The sequence below is a fragment of the Aquarana catesbeiana genome, linkage group LG09, assembly GCF_042186555.1.
Source record: "Aquarana catesbeiana isolate 2022-GZ linkage group LG09, ASM4218655v1, whole genome shotgun sequence".
Lineage (NCBI taxonomy): Eukaryota > Metazoa > Chordata > Amphibia > Anura > Ranidae > Aquarana > Aquarana catesbeiana.
Window position 1 is genome coordinate 31,607,762 of NC_133332.1, and position 23,625 is coordinate 31,631,386.

At 46.5% G+C, this 23,625-nt stretch overlaps 1 protein-coding gene across 2 annotated transcripts in view; it reads left to right on the forward strand.

Moving 5' to 3' along the window:
- The first annotated feature begins 4,717 nt into the window (after positions 1-4,717).
- Positions 4,718-23,625, forward strand: part of RXRB (retinoid X receptor beta) — a 79,352-nt gene continuing 60,444 nt past the window's right edge. Inside the window, exon 1 of one of the 2 annotated variants that reach the window (XM_073598231.1) lies at positions 4,718-4,976. In XM_073598231.1, the coding sequence (XP_073454332.1) occupies positions 4,961-4,976 (16 nt within the window). In that variant the 5' untranslated portion in view covers positions 4,718-4,960. The remainder of the gene's footprint in view (positions 4,977-23,625) is intronic. The other variant, XM_073598233.1, reaches the window with a different exon arrangement.

Below are 23,625 nucleotides of genomic sequence, written 5' to 3' on the forward strand. Positions count from 1 at the left end.
GGGGGGGGGTTACTAAAATTGCAGTGTGCAAAATCTGGTGCAGCTCTGCCTAGAAACCAATCAGCTTCCAGGTTTAATTGTCAAAGTTTTATTGAACAAGCTAAAGTTAGAAGCTGATTGATTACCATGCACAGCTGCATCAGATTCTGAGTACTCCAGTCATAGTAAATCTCTCCCACTGTCTGACTCCTGACCATGTTTAATTTAATCTGTTTTGTTTAATCTGTTATATGTTGTCTATGTCCCACATGTCCGTGTATGTTTTTGGCTAGTTCAGTGTGGCCTGTCATTACATGATTTGGGCTAGTCTAGTACTTGTCACTTCTATTTACCTCTGTGTTTTATATCCATTCAACAAATTACTGTTTTTGATACTTTCAAATTAGTGTTTACTGTCATTCGATAAGCACCAACCCTTCTTGTCCCCTTCTGTTTGGGATGCATTGTATTTACAGTTCTGAGCCAAATGCATCACAGCAAAGAGAGTATTTTATTTTTTACTGGCACGCATGCTTTTACGGGCATGAAAAAATTTCCCAGTTTTTATTGGCTGCCTGTAAAAAAACGGATAGTTGGCAACACTGCTTCAGGGGCACATAAACCATGGACTGTTCTCAGTCCACCCCCTGGCCTTACCAGAGCAGCACCATCCCTACCAGAAAGGCATTACACCAGGCCAGAATCAAACCGGTAGGAAAAAGGCCCTCCCACCTTATTACATAGAGCAAATACTTGACAGAGTCTTACCTGGCAATAGGAGGCACTCCCTTTTTCGCCCCCCCCCCCCCCCCCCCCCACAACCACAAAACTGAGCAGTTTTTTTTTTTTAAACCAACAGTGGTGCACAAAAACAAAACACCTAAGTGTACAAAAACAGTGCATGAGAACAAGAAAAAGAATGCGCTTAAAGTGTTTGTAAAGGTTCAATTAAAAAAACAAACATGTCATACTTACCTGCTCTTCTCGGGTCCCCCCTGGCACTCCTAGCCCCTCTGCTGAGTGCCTCCATAGCTGCTTGCCATGGGGGCACTTGCTTGCTTTCGAGCCTCCTCTGTGTGTCTATTAGACACACAGCGTGGCTCGGCCTCACCCCCAGCTCCATCCTCACTGGCTATGATTGAATATGATATGATTAAAAGCAGCAGAAGCCAATGAGGAAGCATAGACCTTGGAGAGTTTTGCTCTCATGCACATCGCTGGATCGGGCTCAGGTGAGTATTAGGGGGGCTAAGGGGGAAGCTGTACACTGAAGGTTTTTTTAACCTTCATGCATGGAATGCATGAGGGTAAATAACCTTCAGCCTTTGAACCACTGTAAGGGTGTGTCTCTAGTCCACCTACCAAAGAAGTAGAACTCTACCCTGACCCTCATGGGGCGCAAGGCTCCTGACAGGGGCAAGGCTCAACTTGATCCACCTAGCCAAAAGGCCCGGTGGACCCCTCTTGTTATGGTCAACTGAAGCCAACCAATGAGTATTAAGTGTACTAGGTGAGGGGCTCCCTCGAAGAAAGACACCCCTTGGTTTAGAGGAGGAAGGAGCCTAATGGCCACACGTCCTTTTCCCTAGACTTCAGGGTAGGCCCGAGGACCCTCACCCTCCATCCAAGTGAAAGAAACACAGACAAAAGTGCAAAGTGACAAAACATGAGAGAAAAATAAATGAAATAAATAGTACTGATGCAAGTGCACCGGCTAGGCCTTATGACCTGGTAGCAAAAGTTGCCCCAGGCTTAGGCTTGATTCCCATTGGTGCGACGTGAGATCCGACTTGTAAGACCCCAAGTCCCATGACATGTCCAACTTAATGTTTCTCTATGAGAGCAATCTTAACTGATGCTACACAAGTCGCTTCAACTTTAGAAAAGGTTCCTGCACTATCTTGGTCTGACTTAGGTGAGATTTCATCCCTTGTACAGGCTCCTAAATAGCATCCAAGTCGGATCAAGTCAGAAGAAAGTCATACGACTTTACCGTTGCAGCAGTGTGAACCAAGCCTTAGCCAAAAGGCCTAGCCCATGGAGGCCCAGTGTAGGAAAAAAACGAGTGGTGACGTGACCTTGTGCCTTTTCACACAGTGGGTTTCCCAGGCTCATAGTGTTACTAAGAGCACCCCTGGGGCAACCAACTACCAGGGGGCACAGACACAGCAGGTTCTCTGCCTTCCCAGCCCATGGCCAGACCAGGTAGCACCACTCAAACCAGGAAGCACTGGGCCCCTCCACGCCAAGAGAATACTCCTGACCCACACCATACGTTGTGCATGTTCATTCGGTTTCCTCGCCTATGGGGAGGGTTCCTCAGGACCCTCATCATACCAGCAGAGGTGCTATACAGCCAGCCATTCCTGGCAAAAAGCCAAAATGATAATGTAGCACCCCTACTGGACACTGAAAAGCACAGATACTACACTTGATAGAAAATATATATGCAAATACCATGCTGTCAAAAGAGAAGTGTGTAAGCAGCTAACACATACAAGTGACTTGGTCTTGTAAAAAAAGCAATATAAAGAAAAAGTGTAGGGCTAACAACCATAGACATAGTCTATAACCATATTCATGGTTAAGCCCAAAAAATAAATCACATAAACATATATAAATTCCTGTGACAAGAAAAATATTTTAAAGTCTGTAGTGTAAAATACTAATATTGTTCTTAAAGTCCTTAATAGGTAGATAACACCAAGAAGATGTGAAGATAACTAAATAAATGTGTTGATAGGAGATCCACCACCCTATTGAATAGGGGTTTACCGGAGAGATTGGACACAGATGGGTATACACCCACTGGGTCAATCTAGCTTGTAATTATGGGGATTCTCAGTGATGTCTGTATAACATGGGGGTAGGTCCAGGTGACCCGGTGCTTCAGGTGTAGCAAAGGGGGTAAATCCACTCAGATATCCAGCGTATACATATAAAAGATGTGAGAGCGCATAGCGTAATACTGTATATAGGGTTTAAAAACTCATTTATTAAAAAATAGGAAAACTCACATTTCAGTAGAGAAAACAGCGCTTTTTGAGTACAAGTAACTGGCAATGTTGGTGGGTTCAGCAGCTCATTCCGACGCGTTTCGTCCAAGGGGACATCATCTGGGGTGCTGCACCACCCCAAACATTGCCTTTTTATATACTGTAGAACCCCTGTGTTGAACCGCGGCTCCAGTCTAATTGCTCGTTCAATCAGAGCAACTTCCTGGTGCCGGGAAGATGGCGCCGGGCGCGTGCGTCTCAAGCCTCGCTCTGTTGTAAGTTAGGTGGAGCGCATAGCGTCACACACCTCACCATTCAATCACGGAATGTTGACGAATGCCGGCAAAATGGCGTCGGCCGCATGTGTCCCAAGCCTCGCTCTGGTGTGAGTTAGGTAGAGCGGACTTCGTCACAAACTCCAGCGTTCACTCAGGGTGTGCTGACGCATGCCGGCAAAATGGCGCCGGCATGCGTCAGCACACCCTGAGTGAACGCTGGAGTTTGTGACGTAGTCCGCTCTACCTAACTCACACCAGAGCGAGGCTTGGGACACATGCGGCCGACGCCATTTTGCCGGCATTCGTCAACACTCCCTGATTCGTCAACACTCCGCCCCCCAAAAAAAAATTCCCCTCCTAGCACAAATCCCCCTTCCCTTCTACCGTGTTACCTTTTCTAGTACAACCCCCCCCCCCCAAAGCACAAATCCTCTTCCCCCATCCCTCCTCCCAACACCCCCCCACAAATTTCCCCTCCCTAGAACAATTCTTACCCCATGCCACTGTCTACATTCCCCCTTCCATCACAAATCCCCTCCCCCCAATTTCCTCATGGTGCCTCCCCCCACCTCACATGATACCACAGTTGTCAGGGCAGCTGACCCTCCTGCCCACCCCTTGTCCCGACCCTGCTGACAGGGGTTATAACCCTGCCTTATGCTATCCAAGATGGAAAAACGTTTATCCTTTATTGCTACTTGAAAGGTTCATTCACTAGCGGAGGGGCTGTTGTGTATTTTATTACAATATGGAACGCATAAATGTCAAGGGTGCACTACCACAAATCGATGGTGTTGCATTAAAAAAATAAATAGTGTATGGTGCATTTTTTGCGCAAAACATGATCCTTAAAAAGCATGAAAACGCTAAATGAGCGCACAATGACTGAACGCGCTACCACCCGTCAGGCTGTGTTTTATCCTCTCAGAAGACGATATGTGTTGGTCTTCAGTCTGCACACATGTCTCCCCCCAGGCATTGGGCTGTGTATACTTGTACCCAGATGACCTCTGCACACACAATGGGGGGGTTTGTGTCAGCTGACATAAGCTGGGTTCCTCATATGTACACAGCCCCCTCCCCTCATATAACGCCCCTCCAGCTTTATTAGGTCAGAATTTCACCGTCACATTCGTTTTATGTTTTTCAGCACAAAAAGATAAACACAAATCTCTCCATATAAGGAAACCGGAAGCGCCGCCATCTTGCTACTCCCAGACGCTCCCTCAGCCTGCCTTGTGACTGACGCGCCGCCATCTTGCCACACCCTCTCTCCTGGGGTCACGTCAGGTCATTGTCCAACCAGGCTTTCCATCTTACTACACCCGCCCGGCCGCCCCCTCTGACTGCTCCCCCGGACACCCTCCGCCTCTCCCTCGGCCTTCCCAAGCCCTGGTTCACCGTCCCCGGCCTCTCCGTCCGCTCTGTGGCTGGAGGCAACGCCCCCCTCCTCCTCCCGGGAGGCTGAGCCCCGTCTGGGGGTGTAGCAAGATGGCGGCTCTTCCGCTTCCGAAGTAATCTGGGGCCGAGGGGGGCGGTGGGAGAGTTGGTGGTTGCAGGCTGGCCGCGGGAGATCCCCCGGAGAAGGGAGTCGTCGGTGTCTGCACACTGTGAGGCCTGGCTGGGCAATGGCCTGACCCCTGGAGGGGAGCGGGGAGACCGGGACTCTGGACGGTGCGGCTGGAGGGACAGACGGGCCTGGCCGGGATGGGAGACAGCCGGGGTGAGTGTGAGCTTTGTTGTCACCGGGACTACAACACCCAGCATGGCGCCTCGTTGTCCTGTGTATGGTGGAGCCCCCTATAGGTGGAAATATGGGGGTACACGCTGCCTATAGGTGACTACATGGGGGGTAAAGAGTGCCTGTAGATGGATTTGGGGGGTACTTGGTGCCTATAGATGGATTTGGGGGGTACTTGGTGCCTATAGATGGATTTGGGGGGTACTTGGTGCCTATAGATGGAGTTGGGGGGTACTTGGTGCCTATAGATGGAGTTGGGGGGTACATGGTGCCTATAGATGGAGTTGGGGGGTACTTGGTGCCTATAGATGGATTTGGGGGGTACTTGGTGCCTATAGATGGAGTTGGGGGGTACTTGGTGCCTATAGATGGGTATATGTGGGTAAGGAGTTCCCAGAGGTAGGTTTTTGGGGGCACATGGTGCCTATAGATCTCTCTGTGTATACAGTATCTCACAAAAGTAAGTACACCCCTCACATTTTTGTAAATATTTTATTCTATCTTTTCATGTGACAACACTGAAGAAATGACACTTTGTTACAATGTAAAGTAGTGAGTGTACAGCTTGTATAACAGTGTAAATTTGCTGTCCCCTCAAAATAACTTAACAAAAGTGAGTACACCCCTAAGTGAAAATGTCCAAGTTGGGCCCAATTAGCCATTTTCCCTCCCCGGTGTCATGTGACTCGTTAGTGTTACAAGGTCTCAGGTGTGAATGGGGAGCAGGTGTGTTAAATTTGGGGTTATCGCTCTCACTCTCTCATACTGGTCACTGGAAGATCAACATGGCACCTCATGGCAAAGAACTCTCTGAGGATCTGAAAAAAAGAATTGTTGCTCTACATAAAGATGGCCTAGGCTATAAGAAGATTGCCAAGACCCTGAAACTGAGCTGCAGCATGGTGGCCAAGACCATACAGCGATTTAACAGGACAGGTTCCACTCAGAACAGGCCTCGCCATGATCGACCAGAGAAGTTGAGTGTACTTGCTCAGCATCATATCCAGAGGTTGTCTTTGGGAAATGTATGGGTGCTGCCAGAGGTTGTATCATTGCTGCAAAGGTTGAAGGGGTGGGGGGTCAGCCTGTCAGTGCTCAGAACATACGCCGCACACTGCATCAAATTGGTCTGCATGGCTGTCGTCCCAGAAGGAAGCCTCTTCTAAAGATGATGCACAAGAAAGCCCGCAAACAGTTTTGCTAAAGACAAGCAGACTAAGGACATGGATTACTGGAACCATGTCCTGTGGTCTGATGAGACCAAGATAAACTTATTTGGTTCAGATGGTGTGAAGCGGCAACCAGGTGAGGAGTACAAAGACAAGTGTGTCTTGCCTACAGTCAAGCATGGTGGTGGGAGTATCATGGTCTGGGGCTGCATGAGTGCTGCCGACACTGGGGAGCTACAGTTCATTGAGGGAACCATGAATACCAACATGTACTGTGACATACTGAAGCAGAGCATGATCCCCTCCCTTCGGAGACTGGGCCGCGGGGCAGTATTCCAACATAACGACCCCAAATACACCTCCAAGAGGACCACTGCCTTGCTAAAGAATTTGGACATTTTCACTTAGGGGTGTACTCACTTTTGTTGCCAGCAGTTTTGAGGGGACAGCAAATGTACACTGTTATACAAGCTGTACACTCATTACTTTACATTGTAGCAAAGTGTAATTTCTTCAGTGTTGTCACATGAAAAGATATAATAAAATATTTACAAAAATGTGTGGGGTGTACTTACTTTTGTGAGATACTGTAGTTATTTGTTATACTGAATCCTCTGTGATTAGTCGCAATAAAACAAAGTATCAAAATAAATGTGTATGTACATATCTAAATCCCACGCTAAGATTTATTTATGTATAGTTGTAGATGATGACTTTTATCATCACCGGGTGATCCCGAGGGCTTAGCACCTCTACCAACAAATATATGGGGGGGTACACGGTGCCTACAGATATATGGGGTATACAGTGCCTGTAGATCTGTCTATAGTTTTGGATAACATCTTCTATCACCACGGTGTGATTCTGGGGGCTCTGCTCCTCTACCAACCAATCCGTGCCTAAGGAGTTGCGCATTAATGGCTTTTGTAATCCATTCAGGTAAACTTTCCTGAGGTCAGCAATGGTAGTGGCTGCCATTGCTGACCCCCTTCTGAAGGTGCTTGTTGCCTGGCTAATGCGCTGAGCCTTTGGATTTGATTTTGTTTTTAATCTTAAAGCAGTCAATAATACTTGCCTCGTTCCAAACATCAAGAAGGGTCCTTCTTCAAGGTCTTTAAGTGTTTTGATCTGCTGGTATGGGATGATACAACTTTTGCGCATGCTTAGGAGTTAAGGCAGCTGATTGGGCATTGATTTGGCGGCAGTGACAGCTTCCTTCTGGGTTCAGTCCTAACCGAAGTCCGGACCAGGCCTGGCTCGGCCTTACAAGTAGGAGGTCTTTGCTTGTTTTGAGTGTTGAAATCGGATTTCAGCCTGGTGGGCACATAACTGGTACTATCAGAATGAGGCCTCAGGCACATGAGCCACAAAATTCATGCATCCGGATGTGTTTGGAGCTCATTTTAAATGTCCCTGGAAGCAGCTTTATGTTGTCAGCTAGTTGCATTCAGTCTAGCTGCGTTTACCTAAGCAAGAATTTAGTGCGTTCCGGTACCATTTAGCCCTGGCTTCTGCATCTAGATGGGAGGGGTTAGCTTAAGCTCATTTAGACTTGGGGGGGGGGGGGGGGGTTAGCTTAAGCTCATTTAGACTGGGGGGGGGGGGTTAGCTTAAGCTCATTTAGACTGGGGGGGGGGGGGTTAGCTTAAGCTCATTTAGACTGGGGGGGGGGTTAGCTTAAGCTCATTTAGACTGGGGGGGGGGTTAGCTTAAGCTCATTTAGACTGGGGGGGTGTTTAGCTTAAGCTCATTTAGACTGGGGGGGTGTTTAGCTTAAGCTCATTTAGACTGGGGGGGGGGGGGGGTTTAGCTTCAGCTCATTTAGACTGGGGGGGGGGGTTTAGCTTAAGCTCATTTAGACTGGGGGGGGGGGGTTTAGCTTAAGCTCATTTAGACTGGGGGGGGGGTTTTAGCTTGAGCTCATTTAGACTGGGGGGGGGGTTTAGCTTGAGCTCATTTAGACTGGGGGGGGGGGGGGGTTTAGCTTGAGCTCATTTAGACTGGGGGGGGGGTTTAGCTTGAGCTCATTTAGACTGGGGGGGGGTTTAGCTTGAGCTCATTTAGACTGGGGGGGGGGTTTAGCTTGAGCTCATTTAGACCGGGGGGGGGGGGGGGTTAGCTTAACCTCCCTGGCGGTATGATTATTTCGGATTTTAGGTGCTGAAAGCGGTACCATTATTTTGCATGGAAATTTGGCGTTTTATATTGTAGGTCTGTAAATCTTAACAATAACACACTTAAATCTGTCCAAACAAGAGTCTAGTAGACATCCTGGGTATGATAAAGTTTGAAACACAAAAACATAAATTATAATATAATAAATATAAATAATTAAAAAAAATTTAAAAAAATAGTAATAAAATAAATTTCCCCACAATTCACTATCGCTCAATTCTGCAAGTGTTCTAATTTATTATCGCTGTTTTCTAGCTGGTCTAAAGCCACTTTTGACGTAAAGGGACACTTTTTGGTTGCTATGGACAATCTCCAGTTTCCAGGCAGAAAGAACAGTGTATATCATGTAAAACTGCATGCAGGGCATGGGACAAAGCACTGGGGACAAAAGGGATGTGAAATCATTTCATACAGTACTGTAATCTGTAAGATTACAGTACTGTATGTGTTATGATTTTGACAGTTTTTTGAATTTGCCGCCAGGCTCCGCCCCCGTGCGTCGCGCCGCTCGCAGGGAACGGAGCCTGGCACGGAGAGGCTTCGGAGGAGGACGGAGCCCTCGGACACTGCGGGGGACATCGCAGGATCCCGGGGACAAGGTAAGTAACGCCGCCCCAGGATCCTGCAATGCGATCCCGAGTGTGGCTCGGGGTTACCGCTAATGGTACTGAATTTTAACCCCGAGCCACACTCGGGAAAACCGCCAGGGAGGCTACGCTCATTAGCTCATTTATACCGGGGGGGGGGGAAGCTTGAGCTCATTTAGACTGGTAGTGGGGGGGGGGGGGGGTTAGCCTAAGCTCATTTAGACCGGGAGGGGGGGTAGCTTAAGCTCATTTAGACTGAGGGGGGGGTTAGCTTAAGCTCATTTAGACTGGGGGGGGGGTTAGCTTAAGCTCATTTAGACCCGGGGGGGAGGGGGGTTAGCTTAAGCTCATTTAGACTGGGGGGGTTAGCTTAAGCTCATTTAGACCGGGGGGGAGGGGGGTTAGCTTAAGCTCATTTAGACCGAGGGGGTTAGCTTAAGCCCAATTAGACGGGGGGGTTAGCTTAAGCGCATTTAGACTGAGGGGGGGTTAGCTTAAGCTCATTTAGACCAGGGGGTGGGGGGGGGGGTAAGCTCATCTAGACACGGGTGAAATGGATCTGGGAAGTATAAAGTTGCACTAAAGGAGGCCTGAGTGTCCGAGACTGAAGATGGTGCAATGGCAGCCTCTAGGTCCGCTCCACACTTCCGGCATGTTTTACTGCGAAGTGCACTTTTAGCCGCTTGACCTGCGGAAAGGTTTATCCCCCACTTTCATGGCCAGGCCGTTACTTTGCGATTTGGCACTGAGTTATTTTAACTGACAATTGCGCAGGCGTGCAACACTCTACTCAAATAAAATGTGTAATTTTTTTCCGCAGAAATAGCTTCCTTTTGGTGGTATTTGATCACCTCTGTCTTAATTTTTGCACTATAAACATAAAACGACTGACATTTAAAAAAAAAAAAAAAAATATATATATATATATATATATATATATATATATATATATATAACTATTTTTTTAGTTTATTAAAAGTCAGCAGCTACAAAAAGCTAATGCCTTTCAATAAACAGCCACTCACCTGTCCCACGGTCCAGCGATGCGGCCACCCGGAGCCTTGCTCCTCTCCCTTCTCCCCCTCCTCTCCTTTGCGCCATCATAGAAACTGTGGGCTCCCGGCCGTGCAGACTTAAGGCTTCACGGCGGGCACACAATGCGCATGCGCGAGTTGCTCTGCTCTTGGCCAGCCAATCTTCTGGGACTTGTGTTGTGTCCCAGGAGATCGCTGGCAGGGAGGGGCCGCCTAGGGCGAGAGGAGGAGTCGCCTAGGCGGCCAGAAAGAGAAAGGAGAAAGTGGGACAGCAAGTCCCAGTAAAAATAAAGTATACACTCTCTCCCCCCCCCCCCCCCACACTTTTGGGTGGAACTCCGCTTTAATTTCTGCTATAAAACATAACCAATTAAAAAAAGTCTTGATAAATTTAGGCCAATATGTATTCTGCTACATGTTTTTGGTAAAAAAAAATCCAGTAAGCGTATATTGATTGGGTTACGCAAACGTTATAGCGTCTACAAACTATGGAATATATTTATGGAATTTGTATTCTTATTTTTTAAAACTGGTAATGGCGGCGATCAGCTACTTAAAGCGGGACTGCGATTTTGCAGCAGATATCAGACACTGACACCAATGACACTAATACAGTGTTCAGTGCTAAAAATATACACTGTCACTGTACTAATGACACTGGCTGGGAAGGAGTTAGGCCCCTTTCACACGGGACGGATCCGTGTTGATCCGCCCCATGTTTATCCGTTGCTCAGCGGGGATCGCTCCGCTTTCCCCAGCTGAGCAGGCAGATGACAGGGCGGGACCCGCACACTGTGCAGGGACCGCCCTGTCAGATCTCCGCTCTCCCCTATGGGGGATCGGAGGAACACGGACCGTCTGTCTGTGTTCCTCCGATCCGCTCTGCAGACGGATAGAAAAATAGGATTTTCTTCCGTCCGCAGAATCGGACGAGAGCGGAGGCGGACAACATCGGGTGTCAGCGGATGTACATCCGCTGACAGCCGCTATCCCATAGGGATGCATGTATGTCTGTATTTCATCCAAAAACGGATGGATGAAATACGGACATACGGTCCGCACGTGTGAAAGGGGCCTTAGACATCGGTGGTGATTAAAGGGTGTTTAGCCAGTGCTTTTGTGTAAAACTGTGCTGCTTTCATTAGGGAAAGAGATGGAATTTATTCCCCGCTTTGCAGAAACACAGAATCCATTCCTTCCTCCCTGTCAGAATGGTGATCCGCCCTGGTTACATTGGCAGATCCCCGTTCTGTGTGTATTACCGACGATCGGTGGGTGCCGGAGGACATCGAGTGGCCAGTACCCGCAGATCAGCTTCTTCTGTGAATATTCACTGCGCAAGCGGCCTGCCGGTGTCACACGCGTGCCCCCTGCGGGCAGAAGTGCGGAATCACGTACATATTTGTCATTCTGCACAGGAGAGCCGCCCTGTAGCAGTAAAGTGGTTAAAGCACAGAGCGTTATTTACTATTTTTTTTTTTTTTTTTTTAACTTTATATAAAGTATTCAACAAACCATTTCAGATCAGCAATAATATCTCACAAAAAAAAAGAGAAATTCATTAAAAAAGAGGGCATAAAGCACATGTGCAAAAATCACAGTATGCAAAAGTTCGTAATGGAAAACGATTACATAATGGCGATTAAAAAAAAAATGTTTTACTTTTGTAGAAGTCCAATCAGTTCAAGTAGAAATTCTAGGGAAGAGATGAGTACCCCGAGTACCAACTGAGAGCAACGCAAGGCATGGAAATGAGGGCACCTCATGGATTAGTAATGAGGAGCGTCCCCTGGTATCCGCCACGTCCTGGGCGCAGTCAAATAACCATCTTTTAGCGAATAAGAAGAAAGGGCAAGGAGGAATTATTTTGTTTTCGTTGAAATAGCACAATGTGGCATTTCTATTTCTATGCACAGCTAAGCTGCAGTGCAGAGGAACAGAGCTGCTCCCGTTGGATCTGTAAAGAGGAACTCAATTAATTGAAAAAAAAAAGAAGCATGGAATGAAAAAGGGGGGAAAAAAATTCATACTCCCCTAGATGACTGAAACATCAATTTGAAGCTCTGCCCCTCCAGCGCTCACTGAAATGCCGGGCTGTGGAGGGGGCAGGAGTGGCTGGCTGAGGCTCTCGGTGGCACACTGGGAGGCTGAGCCAGCTGCCAGTCCTGGCATCTGGGCACATCCTGACATTTTTGTTGGAAACCCTGCGGAGCCTGGACTGCACTTCATCTGACAGACTAAAAATGGGTCACAAGAGTGCAGACCTGATAGGTGCAGACCTGATAGGTGCAGACCTGATAGGTGCAGGCCCTGAGAGGTGCAGACCTGAGAGGTGCAGACCTGAGAGGTGCAGACCTGAGAGGTGCAGACCTGAGAGGTGCAGACCTGAGAGGTGCAGACCTGAGAGGTGCAGACCTGAGAGGTGCAGACCTGAGAGGTGCAGACCTGAGAGGTGCAGACCTGAGAAGTGCAGACCTGAGAAGTGCAGACCGAAGAACACTCCAGTGACCTGCAGAAGTGTGACCAGAAAAGCTTTCACCATACTTCTCCTTTAAAACTCAACAGCTACAAATACTATGGGACTATGCCTGCACTGCACGGGCTTACTGCTTGATTTGGTCTACTTGCCTGTCATACTTACCTAATCCGATGATCCTCCCGGCACAAGACTGGTCTGGCACCCCCGCGCCGGTCCTGAAAATGGACTGTTTCTGATGTTAGAATGCCCAGAACATGCTCCATAGACAGGAATAGTCCACCGCTGGGACTGAGGGGGGAACGCGGTTCTCCGGGAATTGGCGGATTAGGTGAGTACAAACCTAGAAAATACGAGCAGTTGACCAATGCAGGCAGAGCCCCAATGCATGGGGGGGGGGGGGGTCGGGGGGATATTTTTTTTACCCGGAAACGGGCTTTAAAGAGGAGCTCCAGGCTCCTTCGGAAAAATTTAAAGTCAGCAGCTACAAATACTGTAGCAGCTGACTTTTAATATGACACTTACCTGTCCTATCCAGCGGTGTCTTCACCTGAGCTGATTTTTCAATCCTCAATCGGGTGCTGCCGCCATCTTCACTAAGGGAAACTGGCAGCCTTGTGACTTCACAGCCGGTTCCCTAATGCCCCTGCACTTTGTGAATTGCCCGGGGAAGGGGGTGGGGGCTGAACTTCCTGCTGACTTTGCCTCGGCGAGATTAGCCTTAAATGGCAATGGGTTACTGTCAAAACCAGGTTTCCCACTCCCCCCCCACCTCCAAAATGTGGCAGAGGAGGGGGGTGGGGAGGCAAACAAGCGGAGCTTCCCTTTTGGGTGAAGCTCCGATTTAAAAAAAAAAAACAATCTCGCCAACTCAGGAATCCAGCCGGGCCAGGTCTTCTCCTGCCTTCTGATGCCCAGCGCCACCATCTAGTGTGAACTGTGCCATTGGAACCAATATAACCTTCTGTTCACACGTTTTTGATGCAGAAAAAAAACCTCACTGGACTGCATCTGGTGTACACCGGCCCTTAATATACTGTTATATCTATCCAATAAGTTCAAAAGAATACTTGTTGATCCTGGAGGAAATCTCGTCAGCTGATAACTTCCTGTGCTCATGTGTACAGCATGAATGTTCTCTATTGAGGTACAGTGCCTTGAAGAAGAATACCCCTTAAAATTTTCCACATTTTGTCATGTTACAACCAAAAACATAAATGTATTTTATGTGATAGAACAACACAACGTGGCACATAATTGTGAAGTGGAAGGAAAATGATAAATGGTTTTCCAAATAAATATCTGAGAAGTGTGGCGTGCATTTGTATTCAGCCCCCTCTACTCTGATACGCCTAACTTTTAATCTAGTGGAACCAATTGCCTTCAGAAGTCACCTTATTAGTAAAATTAGTCCACCTGTGTGTAATTTAATCTCAGTATAAATACAGCTGTTCTGTGAAGCCCGCAGAGGTTTGTTAGAGAACCTTAGTGAACAAGTCCAAGGAACACACCAGACAGGTCAGGGATAAAGTTGTGGTGAAGTTTAACCGACTTGCCGACCAGCCGTTTTCATTTTGCGGCAGGTCGGCACGATCTCACGAACCGTCGTAGCTATACGTCGGCTATCGGGATAGCAGGCGCGCACCCGCTGCACAGCGGGGCGTGCTGATGTTCGTGGCCGACGGTCGCGATGGCCACGAGCGATCGCGAGCACGAGAGACAGAACAGAGACGAGTGTATGTAAACACACACTTCCCTGTTCTGTTCTGACAGGAGTGACTGATCGTGTGTTCCTATTGGCTAGGAACCTCGATCCGTCACTTCCTCTAGTCCGTCCCCTCCCTCTTCAGTTAGAATCACCTCCCAGGGAACACAGTTAACCCCTTGATCACCCCCTAGTGTTAATCCCTTTACTGTAAAAATGTCACTGGCAGTAATCAGTGCATTTTTATAGCACTGATTGCTGTATAAATGACAATGGTCCCAAAAATGTGTCAAAATTGTCCGATGTGTCCGCCATAATGTCGCAGTCACGATAAAAATCGCAGATCGCCGCCATTACTAGTAAAAAAAATAGTAAAAATGCTATAAATCTATCCCCTATTTTGTAGACGCTATAACTTTTGCGCAAACAATATACGCTTATTGCGATTTTTTTTTTTTTTATTTATTTTTTACCAAAAATATGTAGAAGAATACATATTGGCAAGCAACAGTGTAAAAAAAAAAAAAAAAAAAGTATATGTAAAAAAAAAAATGAAAGTGCCCCCGTCGTCCTGCGCTTGTGTGCAAAGGCAAACGCTAGCTTTGGTCCCGCATGCACGTAAACAGCGATCGTTCTGCACATAGGAGGTATTGCCGCGAACGTCGGATCATGGGCAATAATTCTAGCACCAGACCTCCTCTAGATCTAAAGTGGTAACCTGTAAAGGCTTTTCATCAGTGGTGATTAAATTCCACCAAAAGAAAGCTCTGTCTCCAAAAAAATGGGTACAGTGTTGCACGACCGCGCACTTGTCAATCAAAGTGTGACGGCGCTGAAATTTGGCCTGGGTAGCTAAGGGGTGAGAGTCCCCGATAGGCAAGTGGTAAATGCCTGTATTTGTCTGTGCGCATGAGGTCCTAAAATACCCCCATGGTTAAACATTGGTCAAACGTTTATATTCACCATGGATGCCGAACTTTGTAATTGTCAGATTGGCATTGCAGATTGATATTTCTGGTTTGCAGAGTTATGGGTGGCCGCTTTTTTGTTGTAAGCAATATAATTGGGGCATTCAGCCGCCTGTGTCGTATTCCATACAATGTTGGGGACAAAAGGGGCACTGCTGGCATGAATGCTGTATACAGGAGGGAGATCAGGGAGTCGTACATGTGACAGATTCCACAAGCCAGGTAACCATTGTGCCTCCGGAAACGATGCCTCGTGTGCCTAATAATGGGGTTGGCATGGAAAATGTCAAATCTGAACATTAGGTGCCTTGTGTACTTTGATCTGCTCTGTAATGAGCCATTAGGTAGCCAGGCAACATGTCTCTATAGAGGAGAACCGAGGACATGCAGGAGAAAAAAGTGAAAAGAAATGTTCTTGTTGACATTATTGTACATATAGAACATTTCAGAGCTGCGCGGGAAGTACAGATTCATAGACTGATCCCCTGCCGAGCTGGATCCGAACGGAAACAGATTAATCCCGCTGAATGTAAAGTGATGTGCGTCCATTTAAGTCCGTTCCATTCAGGTCTGCAAAATCGGACCCTCGTCACACGATTTCTACGCTTGGTCTGATGAACCTGAGCGCACCTTGATGGCCACAAATGGGGATAAATTGCAGTCAGGTTTTTTGATTACTTTTTATCAACCAGGGTGCAATCTGAGGTCATCGGGGGTGCGGCGGGCGTCCTGGTTGAGAGGGGCTGTGGATCAAAACTCATGTTGTGCAGATGGTTAAGAGCCCTTTCACACTGCCAGCGCCCAAAAAATGCTGGTAAAGCACCGCTTAAACTAGCGACGCTTTACCAGCGTTTTTCAAGCGCTAGCAGGGCGCTGTTAACCTCCGATATCGGCCGAATAAAGGGTTTAAAAGCGCCCACAAAGCACAGCTGCAGACGCTTTGTAGGCGCTTCCCATTGATTTCAATGGTAAGGGGCACTTTAGAAGCGGTGTATTCACCGCTCCTAAAGCGCTGCAAAGAAGCTGCTTGCAGGACCTTTTTTGACGCCCTGCCAGCACAGCGCCTCAGTGTGAAAGCACTCGGGGCTTTCACATTGGTATTGCAGATGAGGCTTCTTTCTGGCGCTTTTTTTTTTTTTACCGCTAAAGCGCCTGAAAAACGCCCCAGTGTAAAAGGGGTCTTAAGCTCTGTATAGATATATCGCTGAGACCAGCAGATTTCCGAACTGTACATTGACACAGCGGGAGCTCCATCTGGGGAGCAGTGATAGGCAGAGAAGTGGAAGGGGGCGGTTTTCTGAGTCCCTGACTTGTGCAACCTCCCACTATAATGCAGTACACACAGTTCACCTGGCATTGTGGGTGCAGGTAAAGTTCAGCCTTTTTTTAGAACGGTGTGTGTACGTTATTTTAATCTTCACCCCTTTAAAGTGATACTAACGATTTTTTTTTTCTTTTTCCTTTAAAATTAACAAAAAAAAAGGGGAAAAAAATTTGGACTTTGACCACTTAAGGACCAGCCTCATTTTGGATTTTAGGTGTTTACATGTTTAAAACAGGTTTTTTTGCTAGAAAATTACTTAAAACCCCCAAACATTATATATATATATTTTCTAACACCCTAGAGAATAAAATGGCGGTTATTGCAATACTTTTTTTTCGCACCATCGCAGTGGTCTTACAAGCGCACTTTTTAAAAAAAAAAAAATAAGACAGCAGTAAAGTTATTCCAATTTTTTTTTATATTGTGAAAGATAATGTTACGCCGAGTAAATTGATACCCAACATGTCACGCTTCAAAATTGCGCCCGCTCGTGGAATGGCGTCAAACTTTTACCCTTAAAAAATCTCCATAGGCGACGTTTAAAAAATTCTACAGGTTGCATGTTTCACGTTACAGAGGAGGTCTAGGGCTAGAATTATTGCTCTTGCTCTACCGATTGCGGCGATACCTCACATGTGTGGTTTGGCCACCTTTTTCATATGCGGGCGCTACTTACGTATGCGTTCGCTTCTGCGCGCGAGCTCGTCGGTACGGGGTGCGTTTAAATAAAAAAAAAAAAAAAAAATTTTCTTAATTTTTTCACTGTTTAAAAAAAAAAAAAAGTTGGGTCACTTTTATTTCTATTACAAGCAATATAAAACATCCCTTGTAATAGAAAAAAAGCATGACAGGACCTCTTAAATATGAGATCTGGGGTCAAAAAGTCTTCAGATCTCATATTTGGACTAAAATGCAAGGAAAAAAAAAAGTCATTTGAAAAAAATGACAACAGAAAAATCTGCCTTTAAGACTTATTGGCGGAAGTGATGTTTTGACGTCGCTTCCGCCCTCCTATGGTATGGAGACGGGTGGGGGCCATCTTCCCCTCACTCGTCTCCATACACGGACAGGTCCCGATCGCCTCCGCCGCTACCGACGGCTCCGGTAAGCAGCAGAGGGAGCGGGAGAGCGGTAGCACCTTTCCCGCCGCCGATAACGGTGATCTTGCGACGAATCCACTGCAGAGACCACCATTATCGTAAACAGAACCACTGGCTCTAAAGATGGATACCTCGGTTGTGGCAGCAGCTGCTGCCGTAACCGAGATCTCCATCTTCAAACTGCCGACGTATATGTACATGAGCCGGTCAGTAAGTGGTTAACCGCTTCAGCCCTGGAAGATTTTACCCCCTTCCTGACCAGAGCACTTTTTGCGATTCGGCACTGCGTCGCCTTAACTGACAATTGCGCGTTCGCGCGACGTTGCTCCCAAACAATATTGACGTCCTTTTTTTTTTTTCCCCCACAAATTTCTTCTTTTGGTCGTATTTGATCACCTCTGCGGTTTTTATTTTTTCGCTATAAAAAAGGCGACAAAATCGCAATAAGCGTATATTGATTGGTTTGTGCAAAAGTTATAACCTCTACAAAATTGGAGACAGATTTATGGCATTTTTATTATTAATTTTTTTTTTTATTACTAATGGGGGCGATCTGCGTTTTTTTTATTGTGACTGCGAAATTATGGCGGACACATCAGACACTTTTGAAACTATTTTGGGACCATTGTCATTTATACAGCGATCAGTGCTATAAAAATGCACTGATTACTGTGTAAATGACATTGGCAGGGAAGGGGTTAACCACTAGGGGGCGATGAAGGGGTTAAGTGTGTCCTAGGGAGTGATTATAACTGTGGGGGGGGGGTGGGCTTCCACTCACATGACAGCGATCACTGCTCTCGATGACAGGGAGCAGTGATCTCTGTCGTCAGAACGGAGAAGTGCCTATGTAAACAAGACATTTCCCCGTTCTGTCTTGTGACATACAAGACAGAACGGGGAAATGTCTTGTTTACATAGGCACTTCTCCGTTCTGCGGCTTTGCGACACGATCGACAGGAGACCGGCAGACATAGAGTCCCACGGGCACGGTCATGCTGTACGCGGCGCGTCAGCTAGCCCCGCCATTTAAAGGGGACATACAGGTGCGCCCATTTGCCCACCGCTGCCATTGTGCCGAGGTATATCGATGTGCAGCGGTCGGCAAGTGGTTAATTAAGACGCAAGGGAAGGTTTGCACCTCCATCTCTATCTGTATGCAGAAAAAAAGGGGGAAGGTTGGAAATTTTAAATGAGTTGTGTGCGCGGTGGAGCCATACAAATCCACATACGTATATCTGTATATTTTTTATTAGTGAACCAAATATGGTAAAAGTAGAACAATATAACATGCATAAAAGTATCAATATACATAGTATGAATTGTAACCACTACCTTTTATACTTACCTGCTCCGTTTAATGGTTTTGCACAGACCAGCCCCGATCCTCCTTTTCTCGGGTCCTCTTCGGCGCTCCTGGTTCCTGCCGAGTGCCCCCACAACAAGCAGCTTGCTATGGGGGCACCCGAGCGGAGCCACAGCTCTGTGTGTCCATTCACAGAAGGAGCTGCCGTTCGACCCCCCCCCCCCCCCCCTCTCTCCTGATTGGCTAAAAGACTTTGATGGCAGTGGGAGCCAATGGCGTCGCTGCTGTGTCTCAGCTAATCAGGAGGGAGAGTCCCAGATGGCTGAGGCACTGGTGCAACATTGCTGGATAGAGATGGGGCTCAGGTAAGTATGAGGGGGGCTGCTGACCACAGAAGTTTTTTTTTTTTTTTAACTATAGGCAAAACTTCATTTTCTTTCATTTTGGTTAGAGGAAGGGAGGGTTATAACCCCTGTCAGATTTTTCACAATAGCAGCAATGACTGCCGCTCCTCTGAAAAAGCAGTCCGTGCTCGGATCACTTTACAGTTCATTTGTGAATCCTCTATTGGGATTTTACAGGCAACCAATAAATTCAATTTACGCCTTTTGTATAAAAGCATTTTACATATTTAATTTCCAATGTGACATCCAACGCGGTCTGAACTTTTTGAACCAATTTCTTCCTCGGGGATGTATCGTGCTACCCAGCAAAGCAGAAACATCCCAGAATAATATACAATTCATGATAATGAGAGACATATTCACAGTCCAAATGACTCTTAAAGTGCTTGTAAAGGCAGAAGGTTTTTTTATCTTAATGCATTCTATGCTTTTAAGATAAAAATCCTTCTGTGTGCAGCAGCCGCTCCAGCACCCCCTAATACTTACCTGGGCCCCCTCTCTGTCCAGCGATGTCCTTGAGTCCCTTGGCTGTCCGGGACTCTCTCCCCTGATTGGCTAAGACACAGCAGCGCCACCATTGGCTCCTGCCAATCAGGAGAGGGGGTGGGGCTGAACCGCAGCTCCTTGTCTGAATGGACACACGGAGCTGCAGCTTGGCTCCGGTGCCCTCATAGGAAGTTCCTTGCTGTGGGGGGACACTCCACAGGAAGGAGGGACCTGAGAAGAGGAGGATCGGGGCTGTCCTCTGCAAAACCATTGCACAGAGCAGGTAAGTATAACATGTTTGTTATTTAAAAAAAAAAAACGACTTTACAATCACTGTAAGACCTTGCACCATACCTACAACAATAGGAAAAGCCCCATTGCTCTCCAGTGTATTAGCACCCCAACCTGCCCCCCACATGGCAGACCACTCACTTGCAAGGACTGCATATGCCAATAAGAATGGAAGATGTAACAATAACCTAATCCAACAACAGAACAAAAAAAAGGGGGGGGGGTCTCCTCTAAGTACATCATATAACTCCAAATATGCAACCTATACATGTGTACTTAGAGGTGACCCCCCCCCCCCCCCTTTTTTTTTTTTTTTTTTTGTCGGATTAAGATTATCGTTCCAACGACTTCCATCCGTTCTTATGGGAATATGCAGTCCTTGCAAGTGAGTGGTCTGCCATGTGGGAGCAGATTGCGGTGGTGTTAATTCACTGGAGAGCAATGGGGCTTATGCTATTGTAAGTAAGGTGCAAGGTCTTAAAAGTTATTTGCACTATATTTCTCATTATCATGAATTTTATATTTCTAATTTCTTCAATTTAGACCAATAGGTATTCTGCTACATATTTTTTGGTAAAACAAATCCCAATAAGCGTATATTGATTGGTTTGCACAAAAGTTATAGCGTCTACAAAGTATGGGATATATTTATGGACTTTTTTTTATTTTTAGTAATGGCAGCGATTTCTTTTTTTTTTTTTAAATTTTTAGCAGGACTTTGACACTGCGGTGGACAAATCTGACACCATGTGACACTTTTTGGGTACCAGTGACACCAATGCAGTGATCAGTGCTAAAAAAAAGTAATAATGCACTGTCACTGTACTAATGGCACTGGCAGGGAAGGGGTTCACACCAGGGGCGATCAAAGGGTTAAATGTGTTCCCTATGAGTGCTTTCTAACTGTGTGGAGGGTGAATGCACTGGATGAAAAGAGAGATCCATGTTTCTGCTTAGCAGAAACACAAGATCTCTTTTACTGCCCGACAGAACAGAAGTCTGCCTTGTTTACATTCTGCCTTTCCTTGCGAACGATCGGCGGGTCCCGTCTGCCGTCGGACCCGCTGATTGGATGCCGCTGTGTTCATTCACAGCGGGAGCGGCGCCCCAGATGGCGTGCACAAAATCACGTACAGGTGAGATATATATATATATATATATATATATATATATATATATATATATATTGTATGTGGTGGGCGGTCCGGAAGCAGTTAAACATGCAACACAATCAACAATTCCCACCAATATTGAAGAAGTCTTCTTTACATCCATTTTTCTTGTCATTGATATGGTGGTTTCTCTTTATGCTTCCATAGCGCCATACAGTATAAGGCCTTGTTCACAGGGGGCATACTACAGCTTACATCCATGCAAGGGCTGTGTTTACCCTTAAGGGGTCATACAGGAGTTCTCTGCATCCCTGTGCAGGCAGTCCTAGTCATGTCAATTGGGATGCAGTGCTGCAGTAAGACTGCCTGTACAGGGGGATGCATGGATGACCTGTGCATCCCCATGTTGGTAAACGTGTGCATATGCTGTAGTGCGCCCCCTATGGATGAGGCCTGTGTGTTACAAATGAGAGCTACTGGATTTTTTTTCGTGCATTGGTACTAACAAAAATGTTGCAGGGCTTTTATGAATTCAGTGTAATGCTTCTGACTGCATACATTCCACCAGATGTGTCATGAAAATTCTTTATTTAAATTGCCCCCCAGTGGCTTTTGCATTTTTTTTTTTTAATTATTATTTGGAACAAACATGCACTTTATTACCAAAAGTATTGGGACACATGAACTTTAATGGCATCCCAGTCTTAGTTCGTAGGGTTCAATATTGAGTTGGCCCATCCTTTGCAGCATTAACAGCTTCAACTCTTCTAGGAAGGCTGTCCACAAGGTTTAGGAGTGTGTCTATGGGAATGTTTGACCATTCTTCCAGAAGAGCATTAGTGAGGTCAGGTACTGATGTTGGACAAGAAGGCCTGGCTCGCAGTCTCTGCTCTAATTCGTCCCAAAGGTGTTCTATCAGGTTGAGGTCAGGACTCTGTGTAGGCCAGTAGAGTTCCTCCACCCCAAAGTTGCTCATCCATGTCAAATACTCTTCTGGAAGAATGGTCAAACATTCCCATAGACACACTCCTAAACCTTGTGGACGGCCTTCCAAGAAGAGTTGAAGCTGTTATAGCTGCAGCTCTATTGAATCCTACGGACTACAGGTCTGTCAAGTTCCTCTACCCCAAACTTGCTCATCCATGTCTTTATGGACCTTGCTTTGTGCACTGGTGCGCAGTCATGTTGGAACAGGAAGGGGCCATCCCCAAACTGTTCCCACAAAGTTGGGAGCATGAAATTGTCCAAAATGTCTTGTTATGCTGACGCCTTAAGAGTTCCCTTCACTGGAACAAAGAGGCCAAGCCAAACCCCTGAAAAACAACCCCACGCCATAATCCCCCCTCCACCAAATGATTTGGACCAGTGCACAAAGCAAGGTCCATAAAGACATGGATGAGCGAGTTTGGAGTGGAGGAACTTGACTGGCCTGCACAGAGTCCTGACATCAACCTGATAGAGCACCTTTGGGATGAATTAGAGCAGAGACTGCGAGCCAGGCCTTCTCATCCAACATCAGTGCCTGACCTCACAAATCCTCTTCTGGAAGAATGGTCAAACATTCCCATAGACACACTCCTAAACCTTGTGGACGGCCTTCCCAGAAGAATTAAAGCTGTTATAGCTGCAAAGGGTGGGCCAACTCAATATTGAACCCTACGGACTAAGACTGGGATGCCATTAAAGTTCATGTGGGTGTAAAGGCAGGTGTCCCAATACTTTTGGTAATATAGTGTAGACTGTACTGGTTTGTGTCATCTCCTGGCCTCTGGATACATTTAACACCATTTGCTAATGGATGGGTCAGCCAGGGTCCTCTCATTGCTTCATCGGAGAGTGATAATAATGTTAGAAGGTTCACCCAGAAGTCATATTTTTCCTGTAGAAGTGGAATTTGCAGCACTTGGTGTTCTGATGAAGGGCTGTGATGAAAAATCTGCGCAGTATTACCAAATGCCGGTACCCCCAACTGCTTGGCTGCCCCGATATATAGTTGTGCATGGATTCTGAGCAGAACAGCCCGGCCAATCAGCAGCGGATATGCGAGGGGCGGTGTTTGTGCGCTGGATCTCCACTTTCTCCAACTTTCCTATTTTTGTGACGAAACCTTGGAACGTGTGCGGTTCAATTACTTGGCGCCAAATTTATTATAAGTACTCTACGGGGAGGCTGGATGATAAAGCTTGTGTCATTGAAGAGCCCAAATAGAATTCACTGCTTAAAACTCTGAAACTTTTTTTTTTTTTTTTTTTTAATTTTAAAGAGAATCTTCAGCCCCTCCCCAAAAAAAATTCTACACATACTGTAGCTGCTGACTTTTAACCATTTACCCACTGGTAACAAAATCACAAAACCATTGGTGACATAAAGCAGGGCGATCGGATCAAAATTACTCTGAACAAATGCAGTGGAAAAAAAATGGCTGTCATGTTTTCTGGTATTGTTTCCATTTAGGCCTCATACACACGGACGTTTTAACAGCGGATTTTTTAAC